The following is a 27,940-nucleotide window of genomic DNA, read 5'->3' as shown; positions in this document are numbered from 1 at the left end:
GGCCCCACCAGGCCTTATTTCTTAGCACCGCACGCCTTCCCGCTGAGCGCAAAATAAGTCTCGGGACTCGCCCTTGCCCTGCGTGCGCGGCCCCGCCGCCGGCGTCACTAGGAAGCGCGCGCCCGGACCGCCGCCGCCGCCGCCGCCGCCGCCGCCGAATCCCCAACAAGGAGCACAGCCCGCGGCCGCCGCCGCCACCGCCGCCGCCGCCCGTCGCCGCCGCCCGCCCGCCGGCGCCCGCGCAGGCCCGGCCGCGGCCCAGGTAAGCGCCCGCCGCCCCCCCCGCGGCGAGGCCTCTCGCTCCGCCGCGCGCCGCCGTCCAGTCAGGGGTCCCTGCGGAGCGTCAGGACGTTACGGCGGGGGGAGGGGAGCGGGGGAGGGGCGGCGGCGCGCGGCGGGCGTCACGGGCGTCACGGGCCCGCGTCAGGCGCGTCGGCGGCGGCGGCGGCGCGGCCTCCATCTTGCCGGAAGGCGGCGGGCGGCGGGAGCTGGGGAGGGCCTTGGGCGGGGGCCGCGCGGAGGGCGCCGGGGCGGGGGCCGCGTGGGGGCCGGGGGCCGCGTGGGGGCCGCCTTCTCGCGGGGCTCCCCTCGCGTGGGGCCCCCTCCCTTGGGGGGCCTCTTTGCGTGGGGGCCCCTTCGTGTGGGCGCTCCCCCCGCGGAGGGCCGCGCGGGTCCCCGCTTCCCGTGGGGGCCGCGCCTCCCCTGGGGGCTGCGTGGGCGGCCCGCGTGCGTGCTGACCCGTTGGTGAGAACCGTGGCTCCCCGAAGCCCTCGGCGGGAGCTCCTCCACACGCGTTCATTGCCAGCGGTGACCCGGACACAGTGGGTTAACTTTGCGTTCACCCAGTTGATTCCGCTGGAGAACCGCGATCTCTTAGACGTTTCGATTACATCAGTCTTTTTGCTGTTTTAAACAGACCGAAGTTGTACATAACTGCTGTAGACAAGGTGGTCGGTCCGGATTATGTTACACCCAAGAAAGCCTTACCCCGGTCTGTGCCCTAAACCTGTCCATCCCCACCCAGAGTTTTTCTTTCTTACTGTCGTGATGAGAGCGCTTAACGAGCCGTTGTCTTGCGCAGCAGGTTAAGGATCTAGTGTTGTCACTGCAGCAGCTTGAGCGGCTCCTGTTGGATCCCTGGCCCAGGAGCTTCCGAGTTCCTGCCTCAGGTGCAGCCAAGAGAAAGAAGGCGGCGGCTTCAGTAGCCAAATGTTGAGTGTTCAGTGCTGTGCTGTCCAGCCGGGGTGCTGTTCCATCCCGAGATCTCTAGGACTGACTTTGCGTAACTGAAACTTTGTGCTCTTTGATAGGTCCTGTCTCCCCCGTCCCGGCCACCACCCTGCTCCGCCCTGTGTCTGGAGTTTGACTCTTTTGATCTAAATACCTCGTGGGAGAGGCAGGCGTCATGTAGTGTTTTGTCCTCCTGTGTCGGCTCGTTGCACTTAGTGCCACATCCTCTGTGTTCGTCCATGTGGACACAAACGGCAGAATTTCCTTTTTATTTGATTTATTTCGCTTTTTAGAGCTGCACCTGCGGCGTATGGCAGGTCCCAGGCCAGGGGTCGTACGCCACAGCCACAGCAGCACGGCGCCTGAACCCTGTTGTGACCTCACCACGGCTCACGGCAACGCTGGATCCTTAACCCACGGAGCAAGGTCGGGGATCGCTCCCGCAACCTCATGGTTCCTGGTCGGAGTCATTCACCACTGAGCCACAACGGGAACTCCTGTATACCAAATTTTTGTCCATTTGTTCATCCGTGGAGATCGAGGTTGCCTTCGTATCTCGACTTGGGAATAACGCTGCAGTGAACATGGGGTGCGTTTGTCTCTGGAGAGCCGCATTTAATTTCCTTTGGACGCGCACCCAGCGTGGGCCTGCTGATCACACAGTAGTTCTGTTTTTAGTCTTCTGAGGGACTCGCAGACTGTCTTCGTAGTGGCTGCACCAGTTTATGCTCCCACCAGCCGTGCACCACACCTTGCACCCGTGTGCTCGAGTCTGTTCAGGGTGGAACCGATGGATTCAGTAAACCTCTGATGTCACACAGTAAACTAAGCAGGCTGCTGGTTCAGAAGATGTTTATTCACAGGAAACGTTTTAAAACTCTGGGAGGACAGGCTGGGCGGGGAGGATTTGCGTGTACCTGTCGTGCCCTGAGGCCGGGCCAGAGCTGGAGGGAGCACCTCCCGGGGTGGCTTCTGGCAGTGTTAAGAGAAGCCAGAAATCTTTATTTTTTTATTGTGAACACTAAATGCTGGCAAAGTTGGCAACTAATTAAACATGTTGAAACATTGAGTATCAAAGAAACGGTGCCTCTGGCTCCCTGGTGTGTGGCCTCTGCTGTTTCTAGTGGTACTTTTACCAAAGGAAGATACTTGTGATTTTTTCAGAAGATCCGGAAAGGAGAGCCAGATCTGAACCTGATGACTGCACACCAATGTGTTCATCTCATTTGTTTGTATTTGTACCCCTAAAATGATAGTTTAAAAATATCTCTTCGTGGGGACTTCCCGTTGTCTCAGTGGCTGACGAATCCGACTAGGAACCATGGGGTTGCGGGTTCGATCCCTGGCCTTGCTCAGTGGGTTAAGGATCCGGTGTTGCCGTGGGCTGTGGTGTAGGTGGCAGACGTGGCTCGGATCCCGTGTTGCTGTGGCTCTGGCGCAGGCCAGTGGCTACAGCTCCGATTCGACCCCTAGCCTGGGAACCTCCATTTGCCGCGGAATGGCCCAAGAAATAGCAAAAAGACAAAAATAAATAAAATAAAAAAAGAAATCTCTTCCTATCTTACTTACCTCAGAGGTAACTGTGGTGCAGTTCACACCAGTAGGAACCCAAGCTTTGGGATCGGGCCACGCCGCCCGGAGTGCCTGCTGGGGAGGGGGATCCCATAGCAGGGGTGTGACCAGGTCACTCCCTGCTGTACCTGCTCTGGGTCTGGACCTCATCGTATCAAGGACTTGAACTCTTTTCTGTGAAGTAGCTTTTGTGTGTGTATTTTGAAACTTAAGGCAGTTGCCATTGGAGAGGCAGGAATTCTGTCTTTTTTTTTTTTTTTTTTTTTTTTTTAAGGGCCGCACCCACGGCATATGGAGGTTCCCAGGCTGGGGGTAGAATCAGAGCTGCAGCCGCTGGCCTACACCACAGCAACGCCAGATCCGAGCCCCATCTGTGACCTACATACACCACAGCTCACAGCAACGCCAGATCCTTAACCCACTGAACACGGCCAGGGATCGAACCTGTGTCCTCATGGATCCTAGTCAGATTCGTTTCTGCTGAGCCATGATGGGAACTCCCAGGAATTCTGTTTTGTGGGTGAGGACATCTGCCTCTCATGTGGATCCCTGCCTTTCTGCAGCTTTCCTTGAAGGGGACCCACCTACCCCATGTGGTGAGAGCACTAAGCCAAACCCTGGGCAGTCAGCAGCCTGGAGCACTGGGACATTAAAGGTGATTTTATTATTACTACTGTTTTTTTTTTAGCTGCGCCCTTGGCATGTGGAGGTTCCTGAGCTAGGGATCAAACCTGTGCCACAGCAGTGACCTGAGCCACAGCAGTGACAATGCCGAATCCTTAATCCTCTGAGCCACCAGGGAGCTCCTTAAAGCCCACGTCTGGAACAAAACAGCTGTATTTTATTTCATTTAAAAATTTCATTTCTTTTGCTTTTTTTTTAGGGCCACACCCATGGCATGTGGAAGTTCCCAGGCTGGGGGTCGAATTGGAGCTGCAGCCGCAGCCACGCAGGGTCCAAGCCATTTCTTCCACCTACACCATAGCTCGTGGTGACACTGGGTCCTTAACCCACTGAGCCAGGCCACGGATGGAAGCTGCGTCCTCATGGATCCTAGTCGGATTTGTTTCCCCTGGGCTGCACTGGGAACTTCTAAAAACAGCTGTGTTTTAGAAATGTGTGGTGGGTCTGCCCGTGTGAGTCGCTTCACTATGGCAGCTCTCCCGGCTGGGGAGCCTCTGAAGACAGCCTTGGAGCCCTGGAGAGCCTGGCATGGGGAGGCCACGCCCCTTGGAGGCCGCCCGGTGGGTGGCTCGGGTGTAAATTGCAGTCACGGAAAGCAGATCACTGTGTGTGAGGGTGTCCTGAGGCTTCTGTTTTATTTTTTGTTTTGTTGCTTCTTAGGGCCACACCCGCGGCACATGGCGGTTCCCATGCTGGGGTCTAATTGGAGCTGCAGCTGCCGGCCTACACCACAGCCACAGCAACTCGGGATCTGAGCCCCGTCTGCGACCTACACCACAGCTCACGGCAACTTCATGGTCCCTAGTCGGATTCGTTAACCACTGGGCCATGATGGGGATTCCTAGTTGCCATTTTAAATATGGCATTTTTCCTGGTTTTTTACTGCTGCCTTTGCTTACATCGCTCGTTTCTTATACCCGTGTAAAGCAAGGCAGGCCGAATGCGTTCTTGTGCCCAGCGTCCCAGCTCGGTCCCCAGGTTTAGGTGCACCGGAGTGAGCTCTCTGTGGTGAAGTTGCAGCGTACCCCGGATTGACTGGTCCTCGGACCCCAGCTTTCCCCGGTCCTCCGCGCAGGATTCCTGTGTCACGGAGTGAACGGAGCTCACTGCTCTTGATGGGAATGTGGGCCTTCTCTCAGTTCGCCTGCTTTTTTTTTTTTTTCTTGCTTTTTAGGGCCGCACCCGTGGTGATTGGAGCTTCCCAGGCTAGGGGTCGAATCAGACCTTCAGCTGCTGGCCTACACCACAGCCACAGCAATGCCAGATCCTTAACCCACTGAGTGAGGCCAGGGATACCAATGGAGTTTGTTAACCACTGAGCCACGACAGGAACTCCTGCTTTTACTTTTTTATTTTATTTTAGTTTATTACAAAAAAATTTAGGATTTCCCTTGTGGCACAGCAGGTCAGGGATCCAGCATTGCCACTGCAGCAGCTCGGAGGTCGCTGCCACAGCACGGGTTCCATCCCTGGCCCAGGAACTTCCACATGCAGTGGGCACGACCAAAAAAATTGTCTTTAATCGAAGTATAGTTGATTTACAGTACCTGCTTTCTGGAGTTCCTGTCGTGGTTCAGTGGTAAACGAACCTGACTAGGAACCAGGAGGTTGCAGGTTCAGTCCCTGGCCTCGCTCAGTGGGTTAAGGATTCGGCATTGCCGTGAACTGTGGTATAGGTCGCAGACCCAGCTCAGACCTGGCATGGCTGCGGCTGTGGCTCAGGCTGGGCGCCACAGCTCTCATTCAACCCCTAGCCCGGGCCCCTCCCGCAGGTGGGGCCCTAAAAAAAAGACAAGAAAAAAAACCCCAAAACCAACACAGTACCTGCGTTCCCTTTGCAACGCCCGCGTCCTCGGCTGTGTTGGAGCACCCCCTCTCCACTCACCTGCGGGCCTGGGTCCTAGACTCCTTGCAGCTCGGCCGGGCTTCGGTGGAGAAGACCCCTGTCGCTTTCAGGGCGTGGCTCTTGCTTTCCTCCCCGTGGCCTGACCTTTGGCCTTTGTCGCAGCGTTGTCTGGGGACCCACTCCCAGAACCCGTGGGTTCTGCTGAGTCTGGAGACCAGCGACCGGTGTGTCTGCAGACCTTCCTCCAGCGCATGTGTGTGCGGGGACGTGCTCGGAGCGGACTTGGCAGAAGCCTTGAGCCCTTGAGGCCAAGTGTTGTGATGGGCCTGAATCTGGACTGGTTAATTCTGACGCTTGTGCGCTGGGACCGCACAGGCTGCGAAGCTCGGCAGCCAGGCGCAGTCGGCCTCGGGCTGTGCCCCCAGCCCCTGACCAGAGGGTCCCGCCCCGTGCTTGGACTCGCTCCTTGTCTGGTCCCCTGGGGCGGGGGCTGTCGCTTGTACGTTAGCAAGTATGGTGAACGTGACGTTCTGCATGTGTTTCTATTTTTTAGCAAATTTTTATGTTCTCTACTCTCGAGCCTGTGCCTAGTCATGATAGGTAATTCTGTTTTGGTAGCACTTACAAAGTATTTTTCATTTTGTAAAATAGACACACGTGAAATTTACCATTTAAACCATTTCAGGGGCACAATTCAGTGCCCCTTGGTACCTTCACACCGTGTGCAGCCATCGCCACCGTCGTCTCCAGAACTTTTTCATCTGCTCGTGACTCTGCCCTGGCAGCAGTGAGCCCCCAGCCCCCGCCAGCCCCGAGTAGCCTCCGTTCTGCTTTCTGTCTGTGCATTTGTGGAAGTGGAATCACGCGGTTGCTGTTCTTTGTGTCTGGCTTCATTTAGCATCCCGTCTCGAGGTTCGTCCATGGTGTGGTATGTATCGCAGTTTTGTTCATTCCTTTATTTTTATTTTTATTTTATTTATTTTAATTTTTTATTTCTCAGTGAATTTATTACATTTATAGTTGTACAATGATCATCACAATCCAATTTCACAGGATTTCCATCCCACAGCCCCAGTGCATCCCCTAAGCCCCAAACTGTCTCCTTTGGAAACCATGAGTTTTTCAAAGTCTGTTGGGTCAGTACCTGTTCTGCAAAGAAGTTCGTTCTGTCCTTTTTTCAGATTCCACATGTCAGTGAAAGCATTTGCTGTTGGTGTCTCATTGTATGGCTGACTTCACTCAGCATGATGGTTTCTAGGTCCGTCCATGTTGCTAAAAGTGCTGGTATTTCATTCCTTTTAATGGCTGAGTCATATTCCATTGTGTGTATGGACCACATCTTCTGGATCCACTCCTCTGTCGATGGACATTTAGGTTGTTTCTATGTCTTGGCTGTTGCAAACAGTGCTACCATGAACATTGGAGTGCATGTGTCTTTGCGAGTTGTGGTTTTCTCTGGGTAGATGCCCAGGAGCGGGATTGCTGGATCGAATGGAAGTTCTATGTTTAGTTTTCTGAGGAATCTCCATACTGCTTTCCACAGTGGTTGCACCGATTTACAATCCCACCAACAGTGTACTAGGGTTCCTTTTTCTCCACAGCCTCTGCAGCACTGATTGTTTGGAGACTTTTGGATGATGGCCACTCTGGCTGGTGTGAGGTGGTACCTCATCGTGGTTTTGATTTGCACGTCTCTAGTAATGAGTGATGTTGAGCATCTTTTCATGTGTTTTGTGGCCATCTCTATGTCCTCTTTGGAGAACTGTCTGTTTAGATCTTCTGCCCATTTTTCGATGGAGTTGTTTTTTTTTTTTGGTATGGAGCTGCAAAAGGTGTTTATAAATTTTGGAGATTAATCCTGTCAGTCGATTCATTTGCAAAGATTTTCTCCCATTCTGTGGGTTGTCTTTTTGTTTTGTTTAGGGTTTCCTTTGCTGTGCAGAACCTTTGAAGTTTGATTAGGTCCCATTTGTTTATTTTTGTTTTGACTGTCATGACTCTCAGAGGTGGATCTGAGAAGATGTTGCTGTGGTTTATGTCAGAGAGTGTTTGGCCTATGTTTTCCTCTGGGAGTTTGATAGTGTCTGGTCTTATATCTAGGTCTTTCATCCATTTGGAGTTGATTTTTATGTATGGTGTCAGGGAGTGTTCTAATTTCGTTCTCTTCCATGTGGCTGTCCAGTTTTCCCAGCACCACTTATTGAACAAACTGTTCTTTCTTCATTGTATATCCTTGCCTCCTTTGTCATAGATGAGTTGGCTGTGGGTGCATGGGTTTAAGCATGGGTTTAATTCTGGGCTTTTTATCCTGTTCCACTGATCTGTATGTCTGTCTTTGTGCCAGTACCATATGGTTTTGATGATTGTTGCTTTGTAGTATAGTCTGAAGTCCGGAAGCCTGATTCCTCCAGCTCCATTTTTCCTTTTCAGGATGTCTTTGGCTATTCTGGGTCTTTTGTGCCTCCAAACAAACTTTAAAGTATTTTGTTCGAGTTCTGTGAAAAATGTCCTTGGTAATTTGATAGGGATTGCATTGAATCTGTAAATTGCCTTGGGTAGTATGGTCATTTTGATAATATTGACTCTTCCAATCCAAGAGCATGGTATGTCTTTCCATCTATTTGTGTCATCTTTGATTTCTTTCATCAGTGTCTTTTGTTCATTCCTTTTATTTTACTTTATTTTTATTTATTTTTGTCTTTTTGTCTTTCAGGGCCACATCTGCGGCATATGGAGGTTCCCAGGCCAGGGGTCTAATGAGAGTTGCAGCTGCCATAGCCATGCCAGATCCGAGCCACGTCTGCGACCTACACCACAGCTCATGGCAACGCCAGATCTTTAACCCACTGAGCGAGGCCAGGGATCGAACCCGCAACCTCATGGTTCCTAGTCGGATTCGTTTCTGCTGTGCCACAATGGGAACTCCCGTTCATTCCTTTTAAAAGCCGAATAGTTTTCCACTGTGTGGATGGACCACGTTTTGTTCATCATCTGGTTTTTTTAAATGTACTCTTTATTTTTAAATTCAATTTAAATTATTTTTTCGACTGCACCCATGGCATGCAGACGCTTCTGGGCCAGGGACTGCACCTGCCCCACAGCAGTAACAATGCCAAGTTCTTAGCCACTAGGCCATGAGGGAACTCTTTGCATCATCTGTTTGTTTGCTTTTGTCTTTTTGCCATTTCTTGGGCGGCTCCCACGGCATATGGAGGTTCCCAGCCTAGGGGTCGAATCGGAGCTGTCGCTGCTAGCCTTTCGCCAGAGCCAAAGCAATGCGGGATCCGAGCCGCGTCTGTGACCTCCACCACAGCTCACGGAACGTCAGATCGTTGACCTACAGAGCAAGGTCAGGGATCGAACCCGCAACCTCATGGTTCCCAGTCGGATTCGTTAACCATTGCGCCACAACGGGAACGCCTCTTTCCATCATCTGTTGACGAGCACATGCTCTGTTTTCTGCACTTGGCCGCTGTGAATGGTGTTATCCCCATGCTGGTGTAAGAGCACCTGGAATTGCTGGTGTTCGTTGCAGGCCCAGAGGAAGGCTTGGGTTAGGGCAGGTACGAATCCCGGGACAGGGACCTACAGACGTCGCCGGTTTTCAGTTCACCAATCACTCTGTTTCTTGCACACACGTGGCACACAGCGCGGTTCGTCGCCGCGGGCGAGGCAGCGAAGGCCCACGTCGCGCTCGGAGGGGCTCAGGCCTGAGGGAGGACCCAGCGGGAGGCGCCAGCCTGGGCCGCGGCCCTGCTCCCTGGGGCTCCCGCTGGCCTCGGGCCTGGCCACTCGGCTCACTGGGCTCCTTCTGAGGCGTCTGTCCGGGGAGGGGACGCTCCTAGCCCAGGGGGTCTGGTCGCCCAACGCATCGCTGTCTGAAGGGACACCCTCGGGCTCTCGGTGCGAGATGCTCACCGGCCCCCTGCAGCCGCTGTGGCGACTCGGCTCCTCCGCCAGCCGGTCCGTGGTCCCTGCGCATGTGGCGTTGGCGTAGCCCGACCCCCGGCCGCTTCTCAGAGGGCGCGGCGCCTCCCGGGATGATCCTGTGCCCTCTGAGGGCCCGCCAGGCCCGTTTCCACGGTGGCTTCAGCATCCTGCTCGTCTGCTCACCGGGGGCAGCGTCTCCACGTCCTGGGCCGCTCCCTTTCCCGTTGCTCGCTCGCTTGCTCCGTGTGGGGGGCCGCTCCCGTGGCAGAGGAGCGGTGCCAGGCCGGGGTGGGATCGGAGCCCCCGGCCGCGGCGCCGCCAGACCTGAGCGGCACCCGGGACTTAGACGGCACTTTGCGGCCGTGCCAGAGCCTTAACCCCCAAGCGGGGCCAGGGCTCCCACCCGCAACCTCACAGGCACTGTGTCAGGGTCTCAAGCCACTGAGCCACCGTAGGAACTCCCAGCTGGGTGCGTGTTAACACCTGGATGGATTGCCCCCCCCCCCGCCCCCGGCATCAGAAGGCAGAACGGTCCCCTCGCCCCGATGCCCTGGTGCCGTCCTTTTCTGCCACATCCCAGCCCCGCCCCGACTCTGGCACCACCGTTTGTTCCCCGCCGCCAGGTGTGTCCTTTCCGAGAAGTCCCGTCCGTGGACCCGTGCCGTCCGCAGCCCTCCCGGTGTTACTCTGCTTCCCTCTTGTGCTCCGGAGAGGCCGCATCTTTTACAAGCCAGAGGCTCGCGACAGCCTCGTCTCGAGCAGGTCTGCAGCGCCGACCTCCCGCAGCGCCGGTTCGCTCCAGGCTCCGCCGCAGCCTGGCCATCTCCCCCCGGGCCAGGCGTTCCCCTTGTTCACATGTTTGTGAGGCTGCTCTGTGGCCCGTGTTCTATCTCCTGATGTAACGACGACTCTGAAGCTCAGAGGGGCTTGGCATTTTTAGCCTCGGAATTCCCGTGGTGGCTCCGTGGAAACGACGCAGACCAGCATCCACGAGGACGCAGGTTGCATTCCCGGCCTCGCTCAGTGGGTTAGGGATCAGGCGTTGCCATAGCTGTGGGGTAGGTCACAGATGCGGCTTGGATCCCACATGGCTGTGGCTGTGGTGCAGGCCGGCAGCTGCAGCTCCAAATCAGCCCCTGGCCTGGGAACCTCCATGTGCTCTGGGTGTGGCCCTAAAAAGCCAAAAGAAAAAGGAGAAGAAGAGGAGCTTAAGGGGAGCTTGTTCACTCCTTTCATCCAGATGGCTACCATTCGGTTGCTCTTCCTCCACCCGCAGTTCTGGGCTTCCCGCTGCTGAGTTTGCCTCCTCTCCAGAGTTCTCCGTGTGCATTGCTTTTATTTTTTTTAACCATTTTTACAATTTAAACATTTTTTGACTGAGCCCATGGCCTATGGAAGTTCCAGTGCCGGGGATCAAACCCCTGCCACCGCAGTGACCACGCTGGATCCCGAACGCCCTGTGCCACCAGGGGGCACCACCATCAGCGTTTTTAGAGCAGGGCTGCTTGTGGCCCGTTCTCTTCATTTTCCTTTATCCGAAAATGTCTTTGACTTACTCTCCTTCCGCCGCTGGGGAGCCTGAGCCGAGGCCCTTTCCTTCATCACAGGAAGAACGTCCTGCCTCTGAGGGGGGTCCCCAGGCCTCCGAGCTGTGCGCACGTGGAAAATACGTACCCCGTTGGCCGGCTGCTTTGGCAGTGTTCCTGCTTTGTTGGTTTTGAGATGTTTAGGGTCTAGCGTGGGCTTCGGGGAGTCTGTCCTGTGTGAGGTTGACTGAGCTGCTTGAATGTGCAAGTTTACTTGTTTACTAAATGTGGGGAGGGTTCAGCTGTTCTTTCTTCAAAGTTTTTCTTTCCGGTGTCACACTTTTTTTCTTTTTTCCTTCTGGACCCCAGTGCTGCGGAGGGCAGCTCTTTTGCGGGCCCTTCGTTCCCGAGGTTCCATCCCGTGTGTTTTGCTCTCTTCCTTCTGTGCCGACTGGGGCGTCTGTGTTGGTCTGTCTTTGTTCTTACCACTCAGCTCTTCCTCACTCATCACCATCCTGCTACTGAGCCCCGCCAGCGGCTCTTTTCTTCTGTCATTATGGTTTCAGTTCTCCCATCTCCCCTGGCTGTGCCTTCTGTTCCCGTGGCACCACCGCCAAGGAGGTCGAACGACAGCTGCCCGGAGGCCCCTGCCTCTCCAGTGGTCACCTGGGAGGGGCGTCTCTTCATTATTTTTCCCCTTGAGAATGGGTCAGACTCTCCTGGTTCTTTGTTTCGTAGATGATTCTGGGTACCTTGAATATTGTGTTGTGAGACTTGGTCCTGTTTCCGTCTCCCGGAGGACGGAGCATTCCGGTGCGGCAGGGCGGGTCCGGGCTGTGCTTCTGGGCCCGGCCGTGGGCGGGCATGGCCCGAAGCAGTTCAGTCTTCCAGCGTGTGCAGGGGCCTTTGGATCTGCCCCACAGGTGCCACCCAAGGCCAGTCTGAGAGGTGGGCGGTGGTTGACTGGATGTCCGTCAACCTTTGGTTGCCGTTTGGGGTCAGGTCCCCGCGTGGACAGGTGAGGAGGGACCCAGGCCTTCGCACACGCTGGCTGCAGCCCTTTCTGACGGCTGCCCTCGCCACAGTCTCCCGCACGCTCGCTGGCACCCCGTTCCTCGTCCTCTGGCTGAGAGCCTGGTCTCTCGTGTGCCCTCTGCGCTGAGCCCCTCCGTTCCTGGTCTGCCCTGGGCCCAGCGTCAGAGGAAGGAGAGCAGGTCTCCTGAGCAGCCGGTGGACCCATGTGGCTCCAGGTCCTCGGGGTTTAGGTGCCTGCCTGGCTGCCACCAGCACAAGGTCCCCGAGACTGGGCCTTGCCCAGGGGGCAGAGCCAGCAAGGACCAAACCACGCGGGACAGCGCTTCGGAGCAGAGACAGGACATGTCTCCGACAGTGTTCTGGGCACTACCCGGAGTTCAGGTTGGGGACACAGAGGACAGGTGACAACGAGGAGTCTTACCTCCAGAGGCATCTGCCCAGGGCCTGGCTCCTTCCCTGTCTCCCGCACGGGACCCCCGGGCTTTCAGGCCCTGCCGCCGCGGCTCCGTGGTTCTGCCTGGACTTAGCTCTTGCCCAGGCCACGGGGCGTGCTCCCTCTGTCCTCACGGGAGCACAGGCCCCACGTGGCGCTTTCCTTGCTGTCACTGTGTCGAAACGCAGGGAGATCCCTGTGCAGACCCGTGCCCACCTTGTCGCCCCTGCAGGACCAGGGCCCTGGCGCAGGGTCGCGCCAAGGCCGCCTTCCTTCCGGCTGGGCCATGGCCACCCCGGATGTCAGCGTCCACATGGAGGAGGTGGTGGTGGTGACAACGCCCGACACGGCGGTGGACGGCAGCGGCGTGGAGGAGGTGAAGACCGTGCTGGTCACCACCAACCTGGCCCCTCACGGGTGAGGACGGGGCCTGTCCTGGGAGGCTGGCCGGGCGGGGGGGCGCTGCTGGGCCGACGTGGCTCCGGATGGAAGGACAGGTAAGCCGGGCGCGCAGGGGACCGGCGTCGCCCTCCGTCGGGGGCAGGCTCGCTGCCCCCGGTGTCCGCTGCCCAAGGCCCAGGGCTCGGCCTGCAACCCGAGGCACAGTCGCCGCTCCTGCGCGAGGCGCGTGGGCGGCCTCGGGGGCCGGCTCTTCCGAAGGAGCTTGAGGAGCCGTCGCTGTTCTCGTCCTCATGGTGTCAGCCGGCCACGCGCAGTCTGCGGGCCTGCCCGCCAGCGGCGCCCCTATTCCTCTGTCCCCAGTAAGGGCCGGCGGGTGCGCTCAGCCCTGCTGTGCCCTTGGTGCGGCGCCGGGGACCGAGCCGAGAGGAGGGTGCCCTGCCCGCTGCGGCTGGGCTTTCGTCGCTGTGCTTGTTGATCTGCGGCCGCTGCAGGTCTGGCTGTCCTGTCCCTGTGGCTTTGGAGCTCTCACTTGGAGCCGAGGCTTCCGACCTGCCCTCGGGCGGGCGGGGTGGCCGTGGGCCTGGCCCTGGGCCACCACGCCGGGCAGGCCGTGGCGACGCCCTCCCACCCACTGGCCAAGGGCGTGACTCTTGGGCAGCGCGTATCTTGCCCTTGGATTTCCCGCCCAAGGCCTCATGTGGCCCTTGCGGGTGTTTTCACGTGCCCTCTGGTGACTTCCCACTGCCACTAGGAGGCTGCACCCAGGCCCCTGCCTTGGACTTTGATGGTGGGGGTCCGTGGGCAGAGCCAGGGCAGTCGAGCCGCTTCCATCTGGTGCCAGGATGGTGTGGGGAGCCCCCGCCCACGGCCACCCCGGGAGCTGCTCCGGTGCCACTGAGCCTGGCTTTTATGCCCCCATCCCCAGGCACCCAGCCTGGTGGGAGTGGAGGCGCGGGGTGGGTCCAGCACCCAGCGAGCCTTCCCAGCAGCAGCCTAGGTGTCCTCACAGCGGAAGGTTCCAGCAGACAGTGTGGGAGCCAAGAGCCCCCGTGGGGTCTGGCCTTGACGGGGCACGGAGGCTCGGCTGTCCTGTGTGGAGGGGAGGCTGTGGGAGCCCCTGGGCGCTGGGACTGGCTCCCCTTACGCAGCCCGAGGGGTGTCTCTAACTTCTCTGAGGAAGTCGTGTCTGTCATCCCACTGGTTAGAAGTTGCTCCATGTTTTAAAAAAGACGGGGTGAAGCCAGCTAGTTCCTCTGAGGTGCTGGTGTCTGTCCTGGCTGCACGTCTAGGGACCCTGGCAGTGCTCCAAGGTCGGGAAGCCTGCTTTGCTGAGGTCACGGCGTTGGGGGAAGTGGCATTTCTAGGAAGCCAGCACGTCACGCAAACATTTTCCTTCCATGCAGAAAATTTTTTTGATTTTTGTTTTTTTGTGTTTTTAGGGCTTCATCTTCGGCGTATGGAAGTTTCCAGGCTCACGGACTGAATCGGAGCTGCAGCTGCCAGCCTGCACCACAGCCACAGCAACGCTGGATCCTTAGCCCACTGAGCAAGGCCAGGGATCGAACCCGTGTCTTCATGGATACTAATTGGGTTCGTAATCCCTTGAGCCCCACTGGCAGCTCCTTTCCTTCTTTCCAACATTTTTTTTTTAGTTTTTATAACCATACGAAGTCATTACTATAGAAACAGAAAACTTTGTTAGAAAGAGAAACGGGGTTGAGCGTTCCCGCCTGAGCATCCATTGCCTGTTCAGACGCTGGTGGGCTGGTGGCACCGCTGGCACGCACCGGGCACGGTGGGGGCGGCAGGGACGCAGCCGCCCGCAGGACGGCCTCTCAGAGACACAGCTGCGGGCTCGGCCAGGCGGGACGCGCCGCGCACGCGCAGGGCTGGCTGTCGTGGGGTGTTGACGTCCCTCTCTCCCTCCCTTTCCCAGGGGTGACCTGACGGAAGACAGCATGGAGACGGAAAATGCCGCCGCGGCCGCCGCCGCCGCCTTCACAGCCTCCTCGCAGCTCAAGGAGGCCGTGTTAGGTAGGGAGTCTTCGTTCTCCCTGTGGCTCCAGAGCTTTTCCCAGGGGCCGGTCCTGCCGCCGACAGGACGGGCGGTACCTCCTCTCCACAGTAGCTTAGGTGCCCTGGGTGATGGCCCCGGGCGCCCGAGGGCCCCTGCCGGCTCTTCTCAGCAGTGGCCTGTGCCGCCATGAGGACCCCGGCCCAGGGCCCCCTCGTGGCCTTGGCCTGTGCCTGGGAGAGAGCTCCGCCCTGCGGCTCCTGTCGCCGTGGCTCGCGGTGGGTGGCGGCGAGGAGTCTGTCATCTCTGGCCTTCTCCAGTGGCCGGCAGTCTGCCGGATGTTAAGAAGGGGTTTCTCTGGAATTGTTCCAGGTAAAGCTTGTCTCCCGCAGCGGCTCTCGAGCTCAGGCTGATGAGAAGGGCCCCTGCCCACCTCGGTCCTGACTCAGTCCCTCCTGGCTTTTAATTTCTGGTTCCTAGGTCAGTGGGGAACTTTGTGCTTTTGTAGGAAGTGCTCTGGAGACGTGGTAACTGATTTTCTGTATCCCCCCTTTCCCTGGTGAGAAGTGAAGATGGCTGAAGAGGAGGAGAGCCTGGAGGCCGAGATCGTGTACCCCATCACCTGCGGGGACAGCAGGGCCAACCTCATCTGGAGGAAGTTCGTGTGCCCCGGCATCAACGTCAAGTGTGTTCAGGTGAGGATTCCATGCAGCCGGGACACAGGCACGCGTGCCAGGCTGCAGGAAGGCGGCCCAGCCTGGAACTGCAGCTGCAAAGCAAACAGACCCCTATTCCAGGGGTGAGAAGGAAAGAGCCTCAGGGACAGATAGGGTTGTCACTGGGACACTAGGGGAGCCTCGGGGCAGTGAGTCTCTGTTCACGTGGGGTTGCTGGTGACATTGCCGGGCAGGTTGAATGAGAGGATGCTTTGCAAAGACTCCTTGGCGGCCATGAGCAAGACACAGGGGTGGTCTGCTCTTTCTGCAACACAGTAGCTTAGGTACCTAGACACACCTTGTGTTGAAACAACCAGAATCCTAATTAAGATGTCATAAAACATCTTCTCAATGCCTCCTTAAGCTGGGAAAGAGGAAGAAATAGGCCCAGAGCCTGAATAAGGGTGAATTGTAGGGGAGGCCAAGCACCAGCCCTGGCGTCTGCCTGAGAGCTTTTGCCTGACATGGGTTTTCTCAGCTTGTGGGCTGGAGATGAGACGGTGAAACCCAGGGACCCAGGGTGTGTTGGGGGCAGAGTGTCATGTGAGGCTGCTGCTTCCTGGGGCCTCTGCCCTCGGTGCTGGGGGCCTCAGGTCTGTCCTCCCAGCTCCTCTGTCCCCACAACAGGAAAAGACTCAGGTCTTAGCGGCAGGTGGGATAGGGAGCTCTGTTGAGGGTTCACGTGTGGACAGTACCGTCTGAACACCTTAAGCTGAGAGTTTAGTTGTAAGTGGTTCCTGGCTGGCAGCTCCCCCAGGAATCTGACAGAAGCAAATGAAGAATCCTCTTTGGAAGAGCTCATCTCTGTCTCAGGTTTCAGCTAATTTTGGCAGACAGCGTTCTAAGAAAAGGAATAGCTCACAATAAAACAGAACTAAAGGAAACACTGAGCACACAAGGAAGCAAAGCACGTAGAAACCGCACAGCAGAAGCAGATCTGTAAGTGCTGCAGGTTGCAGTTTCGAGGCCTGGAATATCAAATAAATACGTTCAGTTTACTTTAGAAAATAGAAATTGAACATGAGTAAAGCATAAGCAGATCTGGAAAAGCAAACTAGAAAAATAGAATTAAAATTGAACACAAAGTGGATGGAGCTTAGAGCAGATTAGACACAATTGAAGAGAGAGTCTGTGAACTGGAAAATGGAGGTGAGGAAGTTATCCGGAAAACTGTCCCCGAAACCTCGCGAGGAAAGTGGAAGCAACGAAAGTCTGACATGTCCGTTTGAACTCTGGGGGAGATGGGGTCTGAGATCTTTCATAACAATCAGAGAGAGCAGCCCTCAGCTCAAGAGGCTTAGCAGCTCCCCACTCAATGAATAAAAAGAAACCAACCACGTTTCAAAAGCTGTATGGAGGCGCTCCTTTCGCACCTCACCCAACTGGCATCGAACAATGCTAGTAATGAATCCGAGTAGTATCCCTGAGGACGTGGGTTCAGTCCCTGGTCTTGCTCAGTGGGTTAAGGATCTGGCGTTGCTATGAGTTGTGGTGTAGGTCACAGACGTGGCTCAGATCTGACGTTGCTCTGGCTGTGGTGTAGGCCAGTGGCTATAGTTCTGATTCAACACCTGCAGCCCTAAAAAGACGCACAAAAAGCTGTATAGATGCTGGGACCTCCTGCTGGCTCCATCTGGTTACTTGCCCGTCATGCTAACGAGCGACAGTTGGGGCCATAACACGGGTAAAGCAAGGCTCGGCGGGCCCACGCCTATGCATTGGGTCGCTCGGCCTGGTTTCATTTCAGGGCAGAGGTAAAGCCCTTATGCCCGCACATAGTTGGAGAGGGGCTAGAGCCGGTCGGGGAGCTGCTGGGGAGCAGCTGGCCTCAGCACCTCATGGCTTAGCACTGCTCACAGGGGCCAATCGGTGGCGGCAGCGGGGGGGCCACCTGCGGATCCCCCCGAACGTGTGATGATGCCCCTCACGGCCTCGGGCTGAGTGGGCGGGGATTCCGCGGCCTTGCTGCCAAGACGCACGACCTGCCTCCACTCTGGAGAACACTGGACACAAGAAGGGCACGCAGGTCCCATCGTGGCGCCGCAGGAACGAACCCGACTAGGACCCGTGAGGTTGTGGGTTGGATCCCTGGCCTTGCTCAGTGGGTTAAGGATCCGGCGTTGCCGTGAGCTGTGGTGTAGGTTACAGACATGGCTCAGATCCCGCATTGCTGTGGCTCTGTCGTAGGCCGGTGGCTACAGCTCCGATTCAGCCCCTAGCCTGGGAACCTCCATATGCTGTAGATGCAGCCCTAAAAATAAATTAGTTAAAATAAAAGCAAAAAACCCCCTGAGGGCACAATTTTTATCTGCAGAAGAGCTGACCTACATGCCTCACAGAAGCTGAGGTCAGGAGGACACGGTCGGGCTGCAGGGCTGCTGTGGTCAAGGAGGCAAAGAGTGTCCTGTGTCAGAGAGAAGAGTCGCCACCAAGGCCAGTCTGGGGGCCGCTCACGCAATGAGAGTTCTGCTGTGGGTCCGGCAGTGACGGGCTGCCGACGGTTTCCGGACCTCGTGGGCTGGGCTTGCACAGGAAGCTTGTCCTCAAGAGGTGGCCTGGGGGACTCTGGCAGCTCAGCCGCGGCCGCGGACCAGGGCCTGGCGGAGCGCTGGGTGCTCTTCCTGCAGTTGCTCCCTAAGGTTGAAATCGCTGCAGGATAAGAAGTTAGAAGCAAAGGAGACATACGGAGGTGACAGCAATGGAACAGTGAGAGCTGTGGAGCTAAGACCTCAAGGCACCTGGGGGACGCCGTGCGTCCTTGAGCTGGGAGAGGACAGCGTGCACAGGGAGGCCTTCAAAAATTAGGGAAAGTGTGTTTTCAGACAGAACTGCGTTTGCCGCCAGCAAGTCACAGCTGGAAGGTATTCCAAGAAGTGACTTCAGGCGCGGGGAGGTGGTTCCAGGCAGGTGTTCTCGGGTGTGCCTGAGGCGGGACGCGTGCCAGGAGGCCCCCGCACTGCGTGGCCAGGCGGCCGGGCCCAGCGGGATCAGTGAGCCCGGCCAGACACAGCGTCCACCCGAGAGCGGAGCACGCCTGCCCAAGCAGAGGAGGGCCCGGCCCGCCAAGAGCCGACATGAGCCCCTGCAGCCTCCGAGCAGGCAGAGCCAGAGGCGACGGGGAGGGTGTCGGGGCGGAGATGCGGGGGCCGGCCCGGGGTGGCCCCTGTGCTCCCCGGCAGTGGCCAGAGACCACCTCCCCCTCGGCCTGCCTGGTTCGGGCCCCGCTCCGCGCTTCTCTCACAAGGGGTTTCCCAGGCTGGCGGCCTTGGCCGCACCGAGCGTGAAGGAGATAAAGGCAGCCCTCAGCTGTGCTGCGGGTTCGGGCCCAGACCGGCTCGGTGGAGCCCGTGTGGCGAGCCCGTGTGTCACGGGTTTTTTGGGTTCCCAGCACATGCGGACACGACGTTTACGCTAGATGCTTAGCGGGGTGGTGGCCTGATGTCTAAACCACGTACGTGCCTTCGCTTACAAAGGCTTTGTTGCTGGTGCTCCGGCTGTGGTTCTGCCGGTTAAGAATCTGACTGCAGCATCTCAGGTCCCTGTAGACGTGAGGGGTTCCACCCCTGTCCCAGCGCAGTGGGTTAAAGGATCCCGCGTAGGTTGCAGCTGTGGCTCAGATTCAGTCCCTGGCCCGGGAACTTCATATGCTGCGGGTGCGGCCACTGAAAAAAATGCTGACGCCCTCTGAGACTTGGGCGGCATGGTGCTAACATCAAGGATTCTGGATCCCAGGCCACCCTAACAAACATTTTGACAACAGAAAAGTCGGAAATGCTGCGAGAGTCACCAGAAGACGCAGGGAGCAAAGGCTGTTGGAAATGGCACCGAGAGATCTGCCCAAGACGAGGTTGTCACGAATCTGCTGTTTGTACAACACGCACCAGCTGTGGAGCTGGGCAGTTGGTGTGGCCTGTCTGCGAGCTCTGGTGCTTTTGCCCCAGTGGCGGGACGATCCCCGCTCGGCCCGACACGGACTGCCGGGCGCCCGAGAGCTGGAGCCTTTGTTCCTGCCTCTGCGGAGGCTGTGACTCCACCCCCAGGCTGCTCGTTTCCCAAGTAAACGCAGTCTGATTGGGGGTCCTCAGTTCCCGTAATCGCCCACCTAACGAGGTGGGAGAGGTACCGCCCCTTCTCCCGCCACCCGAGCTCCGCTGGTGGGTGAAACCAGCGGACCCGCGCCCAGAGAACAGGCCCTGACTTCGAGGTGGGCCTGGCTCCCTTGCTGTGAAGAGGGTGTCCCTGGGGACCCGCGCGGGTCTCCAGTCAATGCCATGATGGATGTACGAGTGAACTGTGTTCCCGGGAGGTCTGCTGGGTGCCTGTCTGGGTGCTGCGGCCCCAGGCTGGGGTGAGAGCCGCCCCAGCCCCCTGCCCAAGGGCAGCATAGCCACGGGCGACGCTGAACGGCAGGCTGAGGGGCATCTGGGGCGGCTCTGGGCGGAGGGCTGCCGGAGAGGCGCCGCGGGGAGACCCGTCCTGACGCCGCTCTGCTCTTCCCCGCAGTACGACGAGCACGTCATCAGCCCGAAGGAGTTCGTGCACCTGGCGGGCAAGTCCACCCTCAAGGACTGGAAGAGGGCCATTCGCATGAACGGCATCATGCTCAGGTGGGCGGGCCCGGGGTGGGGCGGGGCCCGGCGGAGGGGCGGGGCCCGGACGAGGGGCGGGGCCCGGGGCCACGCCTTCCCACTTGGTTTGGGGGCTGAGGCTTGTCTTAGGGGGAGAAGGGGACCTGGGCTCTGCTGCCCACCGCTATGCGCGTGGGCGCGTGACCTTGTCAGACCCCCTGGATTCCTGTCCTCCGGGATTTCCACCAGAGGCGCCCCTGACTGGCCAGGAGCCTGTTGGTGCTGTGCAGCAGTTTGCATCTGGCCCGGCCTCGTGACCTGGCCTTCATGCCCTCTTGGTTCCTGTTCTTCTTTTTTATTTTATTGCTTTTTATTTTATTTTATTGCTTTTTAGGGCTGCACCTGCGGCACATGGAGGTTCCCAGGCTAGGGGTCCAATCGGAGCTGCAGCTGTCAGCCTACACCACAGCCACAGCAACGCAGGATCCAAGCCAGGTCTGCGATCTACCCCACAGCTCACGGCAATGCCGGATCCTTAACGCACTGAGAGAGGCCAGGGATCGAACCTGCGGACTCAAGGTTCCTAGTCGGGTTTGTTTCTGCTGTGCCACGACAGGAACTCCCTGCTTCCAGCCAGCTCCTGACTCCTTCACCCAGACCTCAAATCTGAGATGCCGAGGGCTGGAGCTTCCCACTCAGGGCATGTGGGGCCTTGCGCCCTCTCCTTTCCACCTGGGAAACGGGAAGGGTGATGCCCCTTCCAAGAAGCCTGAGGACAGACTAGGCTTTTGAGTTTATACCCCAGGAGTGTGGGTGCCTGACGTCCACGTCGTTACATTTTCTGCCCCGGGGGCAACAGCTCACGCCTCTGATTGGGCCGCTGCTGCATGTCTGTCCATAGGCGGCCGCTCTTTTCCATGGCGTCCAGTGCAGCCAGATCCCATTGCTTTGCTGCCGAGGGGGCTTCTCTCCTGCCCGTATTCGTTCCTGGGAGAAGCGACTTCCTGCTGTCCCTGAGCGTTTACTGCCCTGGGAAGTGCGGTCCGGGGTCCAGCGGCTCCCACCTCCCCTTCCGTCAGGCGGAGCAGCTCTGCGTCCTCCTCAGCCCTGACCCCCCCCTCCCCCAGCTGAGTGTCTTGGTGGCACAGCTGTGGCCATTTCATTGGAAGAGCACAACTGGGAGGTGCCATCATGCCGCCCAAAGGCCAAGGGAGGCGGGCCCCCCAGAGCCATCCGACCCTTTGAGGGGGCGAGGCAGGCGAGCTGAGATGTGCTGAGCTTAAATCCAGGATCCCTGGGGGGAGGCTGGGCAGGGTGGGGACATGAGAACCTTCCTGGGAAAACTGAGGCAGGAGGTGGCAGCCTCGAGTTGGCAGTGGGAAGCCTGAGGCCCTGGTGCTGTGGGCACCACTGGGGTTTCTCACCTCAGGGCTGCCCCCTGGGCTGGTGGGCGGGCTGCAGAGCAGCACCGTGCTGGCGGGGACCCTGTGTGACGCCCACCTTCCCCTGCACAGGAAGATCATGGACTCGGGCGAGCTGGACTTCTACCAGCACGACAGGGTTTGCTCCAACACCTGCCGCAGCACCAAGATCGACCTCTCGGGGGCCCGCGCGTCCCTGGGCAGCCCCACGCCGGCCGAGTACATCCCTCTCACACCCGCCACGGCTGACGGTACGTGCTGGCCCTCGGCTGACCCTGCGGGCCCGGGGCCAGTGGCTACCTCCTTCCTCGCTGAGGAGGTCCAGCTGCATGCCGCTCTCTTCAGGTCATTTTTATCACAAGACACAGCGCTGCGTTTGTGGAGACGCGTGTAAAGAGTGAGGAAGCGTCCAGCGCCCACCCCCAGCCTCGGGCCTTGTGGCACTCGGTCCTGGCCCTGGCACGTGTCCCCTGCTGCTGGGGCTCTGCTAACGAGTTTATGGCGTCTTCTCTGTCGGCGTCTGTGGCTCTCGATGGCAGAAGCACTGAACACACCCGGGATTCTCTCTGGGTTTTGAGTGTGGAGATTGCTTTTAAAACGAAACCTAGGAGTTCCCGTCGTGGCGCAGTGGTTGACGAATCCGACTAGGAACCATAAGGTTGTGGGTTCGATCCCTGCCCTTGCTCAGTGGGTTAACGATCCGGCGTTGCTGTGAGCTGTGGTGTAGGTTGCAGAGGCGGCTCGGATCCCGTGTTGCTGTGGCTCTGGTGTAGGCCAGTGGCTACGGCTCCAATTAGACCCCTAGCCTGGGAACCTCCATATGCCGTGAGAGTGGCCAAAAAAATAGCAAAAAAAGACAAAAAAAAAAAACGAAACCTAGAGTGAAATTGGGTACCGTGTTCCCTGTTGGCGTTGCCCGCTGGTCACTCGGCCAGGGACTGCCCTCACCGCTGACCAGACGGTGGTCCGTGGAGGGGCCTCGCCTTGTCCTTTGGAGGATCCAGAGGGAGGCACGGGGCCAAAGTGAGGTCCAGGCACTGGCCCCGGTGAGTTCTCTGCTCCTCCCTGAGTGGGCTGGAGCCCCTCCTGGGAGCCCCAGGAACCTGCAGGCTGCCTGCTGTCGGGGGCCGGCCCTGGGGTGGCAGAGGCCGTGTGGGAGGGGCTCGTCCCGGCAAAGGCCCCCCCCCCCCCCCGAGACACAGGGAGGCCGCGTCCCAGTGCTGGTGGGCCAGCGGCTTCTGCGGAAGGAGGGCCTCCTCTCCACTCTGCTCTGAAGTGTGGCCGTGGGGACCGGTCTCCAGGAGGGGCGGGCCCTGACCTCCAGTCAGGGTGCCGTGTCCAGCAAAGGCCACAGTGGGGCTGGGACTTAGTTCTGAACGGCTGTCCCTCATGGTTGGGACAGGCTGTTGCTTTACCTGCGAGGTGGTTTTTTCAGCTGAGGCTCGCAGAGCACCTGCATCATCGTGCAGTTAAAGATTCTGTATGAAAAATAGTAATGATAATAATTTTAAAAAAGAGATTCTGTGTGAGTCCAGACTCGAGAAGTTCTGTCAGGCATCTGAGGTGCCCGGCGTGGCCTCATTGTCGGACGTGGAAGGTGCCAGCGTGCGGTCAGAAGGCCTAGACGGTGCTAGGTTGCCGGGCAAGCCCCACATGGCCAAACCCGAGCGAGTCCGGGGCTCTGCAGACGCTGGAAATGGGCTGCGAGGGGAACCAGCCTGGGTGGCACACGTCCCTCAGAGTCCCACCTCTGACTTCTGAAATCGGAACGGCGGCAGCCGTGGAGACAGACGATGGCGTCAGAGATGGGGGGGGGGCAGGCCACAGGCCCGCGAGCAGACCAGGCAGGAAGGTGTCCGAGGCCCCCAGCCTACAGGCATAGGCGCTCACCACGAAGGTGACAGGGACCCTGGGGCCTTGAGGGCCCGGGGAGGGGTCTGAGCTCCTTTGGTGGCGTCTAGCAGTGAGCTCAGAGCGTGAGGCGCGTGGCCCCTCCGTTGTACTCACGCATCTGCTAATTTGGGGATGTTTGGGGCGAAGGAGATGGAGCTGCAGCAGGTGGCGGGCGGGATGCCGGCCCATCGCAGGCAGGCTCACCTGGCGTCTTGGTTGCAGTGAACGGGGCTCCTGCCACCATCACCATAGAGGCCTGCGAGGACCCTGGGGACTGGGCCACGGCCGTCGGAGGTAGGGCCTTCCTGCAGCTTTTCTTTGGGGTGTGGGGCAGGCGGGCTCTCCCTGCCGCTCGCTTTGCCCCCTGGAGCGAGCGTGGGCCGTGGGGGATCTGCTTAGGCCAAGCCGCTGGACGCCCGCACGTGGTGCTGGGGGCCCTGCTGACACCAAAGCCATGTCACCGGGCAGCTCCTCGCAGCCGCAGCGGGGCTACCCCTGCAGGGCTCCCTGGCTCCCAGCCTCTCCTCCCCTCGCAGATGACACGTTTGCCTTCTGGCGGGGGCTCAAGGACGCCGGCCTGCTGGACGAGGTCGTACAGGAGTTCCACCAGGAGCTGGTGGAGACCATGAAGGGCCTGCAGCAGCGGGTCCAGGACCCTCCCCTGCAGCTCCGAGGTGAGGGCTCTGGGTTGGCCCCAGGCCTGCGCCCGGGGCCTCTTCCTGCTCCGCTCGGGGTGGGTGGGCTGGGGCGGGGTGCGCTCTGCTCCTCCCAGCTCTGGGCTGAGCCCAGCAGTGTGGGCAGGGCGGGCAGTTAGCCTTTTCGCTCCTGGCGCTGGGAGGGAGCCGAGTCCTAGCATCGGGACCCGGCCGCCCTGCTCACGGTCTCACGGCCTCGCGCGTGCCTGCCCCGCCCCGCCCTGCCCCGCAGACGCCGTGCTCCTGAACAACATCGTGCAGAACTTCGGCATGCTGGACCTGGTGAAGAAGGTGCTGGCCAGCCACAAGTGCCAGATGGACCGCTCGCGGGAGCAGTATGCCCGGGACCTGGCAGGTACGCTGGCCGCGCTCAGCCGGGAGGGCGAGCTCTTCCCGAGGGAACGTCGGAGGCCCGCGGGCAGCCGCACCTAGGCCACCCCAGCCAGACCGCCCGCGGAGTCGCCGCGACCCCACGGCGCACCTGTGAGGCGGCGCCTCCCTCCCAGAGCCCAGCTCCCAGCCCAGGCGTGGGGTGGGGTGGGGGTGGGGGTCCCTCTGCGCGCAAAGCAGGCCGGGGAGTGCGCTGCTGCGACCTGCGTATCTTGAAGTGTCACGAGGGTAGCTTTCTTGCGACTCCTAGGACGATTGGAGCACATTAAAGAGAACAGGGAAGGCCTGTCCCCACGTCGGGCAGCTCGAGGTGGCTGTTCCGAGACGACGCTTCTGCTTCCTCGGAGCAGCAGGTCCCGTAGGGCAGCCTCTGCGGAGAGCGTCACTGCAGGGGACATGGGGGCACAGGACAGAGCATCACTGTAGGGGCAGGGGATCAGGCGCCACGTCGGGACAGGTCCCGGTCATGATCGGCTGTGGGTGGTCCTGTGTCCCCCGGCCCGCGGTCATGCCCTGTCCCTGTCCCCGCAGCCCTGGAGCAGCAGTGTGACGAGCACCGCCGCCGGGCCAAGGAGCTCAAGCACAAGTCTCAGCACCTCAGCAACGTGCTCATGACGCTGACGCCCGTCTCCCTGCCGCCCCCCGTGAAGCGGCCCCGGCTGGCGAGGGCCACGTCCGGGCCGGCCGCCATCGCCTCGCAGGTGCTCGCCCAGTCGGCCCAGATCGCCCTGACGCCCGGCGTACCCGTCTCCCAGCTCGCCGGCGTGCCGCTGGGCAAGGTGGTGTCGGCCCTGCCCTCGCCCGTGCTGGGCAAGGCCGCCCCCCAGGCCGCCCCGGCCGGCTCCCCCGCCTCGCCGCTGCTTGGCGGCTACACGGTGCTGGCCTCCTCGGGCAGCGCCTTCCCCGGAGCTGTGGAGATCCACCCGGACGCCTCCAGCCTCACGGTGCTGAGCACAGCGGCCGTGCAGGACGGCGGCACGGTGGTCAAGGTGGTCAGCCCGCTGCAGCTGCTCACCCTGCCCGGCCTGGGCCCCGCCCTGCAGAACGTGGCCCAGGTGTCGCCTGGGGGCAGCACCATCGTGACAGTGCCCACGGGGGCCGTCGAGAGCGCCGTGGCCGCCCCGGGGCCCGAGGAACACGCGGCCACTGTTGAGGTGGCCGCCATGGCAGAGGGCCACGGGCACAAGTAGCGGCTGGCGAGGGCGAGGCCCCTGGCGGGCACAGACCTGGCCGCCTCCCTCAGCCCAGGGCTGGCAGGAGCACGGCACCGGCGCCCGGCGGGCCACGCGGGGCTGCCGAACCAAAGAGAGGAGGAGACGCCAAAACAGCCAAGCGGCGCGGCCTCCGAGTTCCGACCCCCGGCTTTCCTGGGAAATCCATTTTTCCATCTGTCGCTTATTCACCCTGTTTACACGTTGGGCCCGGGGCGGGAGCAAGGTGGGAGCCGAGGGGCCAGGTGCACGGGCGGCGGCGGCGGCGGCGGCGGCGGTGGAGGGGGAGGCCGTCACTCACACAAGACTTGGGGACCGTCCCCAAGTGTGGAAACCGTGGATCCTATGGATTTGTTTCTTCCCACAGTTTTCTGTAGGTCTAGTGGGGCCAGCGCCGGCTCTCCCGCCCTGGGCCGGGCCTCGTGGTGCTGCAGGTCTGCATGTGGCTCGGGGAGGCTGCAGGGCACCCGGGCTCGGGGTGCAGGCCCAGGGACACTCGCCTGGCCCGAGCCGCCGGCAGAGGCTCAGGGCCGTTGCACACGCTCTGTGGGTGTTTGAAGTGAACTCCTCAGTAGGCTTCTAGCAAGAGTCAGGTCTGTAGCGTTTTTCAGCCTAACGATGCTGAGTGCCTAGGCTTCCCGAGCGGCCCTGGGTTTGAGTGCTCTGTACACAGGGACCAGGGGGCTTGGGTCCCGGCGGTGGCAGCGGCGGCGGCGGCAGGGCGGGGTGCTCAAGGAAAGAGCGGGCAGGGCCGCGGAGGGTTCGTGCCTCAGGTCGGGGCCATGAGCCTGTGCTCCGTGTGCCGGGGGACCCGCCCGGTGGTGGGCTGACCCCGCTGGCTGAGGCCGGTGTCCGGGCGCTCGTGGGAAGACTGTCTGCGGCCGGGTATCTGCACTCGCCGTCTTGGACTCAGGAGGACCAGGGAGGGGCCTCGAGCTGCTGCATTGGGGGTCCCCAGGGCCACCCCTTGTCTCCTGCGCATCTGTCACCTGCGGAGACCCAGAGAGAAGCCACTGCCTGCTTGGCACTTTGGAGGGACCCGGGCCACATCCGTCCGTCTGTCCGTCCTGTCCGTCAGGCACCCCAGCCCCACGCCAGCACAAGGCTGTTTCTGTTGTGTCTGCTCGGCCGTCATTGCGGGAACACTGGCTTCAGTGCGACGTCATTTTGTCACGTGCTCCTCCCGGCTGACCAACGCGGGCGCTGTGAGCTGTTGGCTTCGCCCGGACCAGCCGGGTCCCTCGTGAAACCGGGAGCCTTTGCCCGATCAGGCCTGCTGTGTCCTCAAAAGCCGCTGCCGCCCGCGGGCCCCGTGCCTCCAGGAGGGGAGTTCCATTCAGAGCCATGGAGACAAGTCCACAGCCGGCTTCCTGGTGGACTCCCAGGCTCACCGCCCCTCCGCCCGCGGTGGCCGTGCCCAGTGCTCCGGAGCTGCTCCCATGGCACCGGTGCCTGGCAGTCTGAGCCCCGGCATATGGGGAGGGCCGGTTCCCCTCTTGGAGGAAAGCTCCCCCCAACCGCTGGGCCACCCAGGCTCGGGTTTCAGGGAGGCAGGCCTGGGTCTGTGGGGCTCAGGGCAGCGTGGGAAGGGGAAGGCCCTAAGTTCTACTTTGTATGTTGTTTCGCAAGTATCTGCTTGGTACTTTGATTTAAAATAAAAGCATTTTTCATAGCTGCGTCTCTGTGATGAGAGCTGTGAGCAGGTCAGTGACGTGGGGCTGAGCCCCCTGTGACCGTGTCTGCTGGCCTTCTCCCCCTGCTCTGGAGCAAGCAGTCTGGGCGCCTGGGGCCCTTCTGCTGCCCCGAGGTCCAGCTGTTGGCCGTCCCAGCCTCCCTCCCCCATGTGCGGTGGGCTATGCCCACGTGAGCGGGGCCGGCTCTAACTGCTTACAGGCAAAACTGGCACAGCCTCTCCAGGGGTGGAGCGCACAGAGGGGCCGCTCGGTGTTAGGGCCTGGGCGGCCGGGAGAGACCACGCGCAGCAAGTGGGCAGTGGAGGGTGGGAGTGGGCCTGAGGCCAGAGCGGGACAGTCACCGTGGCCTCAGAGTGGAGGTGAGGTCTCTAGAGCTTGGCTTGCGCAGCTGGCTGGATGCTGCTGTCCCCAGAACTGTGTCCTGTCTGTGTGATGCGACGTGGCCCTGGTGAGCCTGCGCTGGAGGGTCGCGGCTGAGCGCTTGTTAGCCCCATGTTGCGAGAGAAGGCGTGCATGGAAGGGGCATTTCCAGCAGGAAGCCCTGCGTCTGACGCCCAGACCGGGGGGGTGAGGACCCTGACTTGGCACCTGCGGCTTCCTCTGAAGTTCCAAAGTGACAGAGGAGCCAGTGTGTCACTCAGCCGCAGCCTGTGAGCGCTGGTGCCCGCGGGCTTGGACTG

General features: G+C 60.0%; 1 protein-coding gene across 7 annotated transcripts; it reads left to right on the top strand.

The window, feature by feature from the left end:
* Positions 1-132: 132 nt before the first annotated feature.
* On the top strand, positions 133-27,238 carry GMEB2 (glucocorticoid modulatory element binding protein 2). Of its 7 annotated transcripts, none has more exons than XM_021077553.2 (10): positions 133-262; positions 12,489-12,673; positions 14,595-14,692; positions 15,240-15,367; positions 19,892-19,995; positions 21,471-21,628; positions 23,493-23,564; positions 23,807-23,944; positions 24,198-24,320; positions 24,887-27,238. In XM_021077553.2, the coding sequence occupies exons 2-10, from the start codon at positions 12,543-12,545 to the stop codon at positions 25,543-25,545; spliced, it is 1,611 nt and encodes a 536-aa protein (XP_020933212.1). In that variant the 5' UTR covers positions 133-262; positions 12,489-12,542; the 3' UTR covers positions 25,546-27,238. The 7 variants fall into 7 exon arrangements, with proteins under 7 accessions (XP_020933212.1, XP_084859355.1, XP_084859356.1 ...); XM_085003229.1 differs by having other exon boundaries at positions 15,237-15,367; XM_085003230.1 differs by lacking the exon at positions 133-262 and adding an exon at positions 6,128-6,260 and having other exon boundaries at positions 15,237-15,367.
* Positions 27,239-27,940: the final 702 nt, after the last annotated feature.

This window comes from Sus scrofa, chromosome 17, assembly GCF_054392235.1.
Source record: "Sus scrofa isolate SSC_HxYL_T2T_F1_AM1 chromosome 17, Sscrofa_HxYL_maternal_Yorkshire_Landrace_v2.0, whole genome shotgun sequence".
Taxonomy (NCBI): domain Eukaryota; kingdom Metazoa; phylum Chordata; class Mammalia; order Artiodactyla; family Suidae; genus Sus; species Sus scrofa.
Note: the sequence above shows the minus strand (reverse complement) of the source record. Positions and strands in the feature narration are given on the sequence as shown.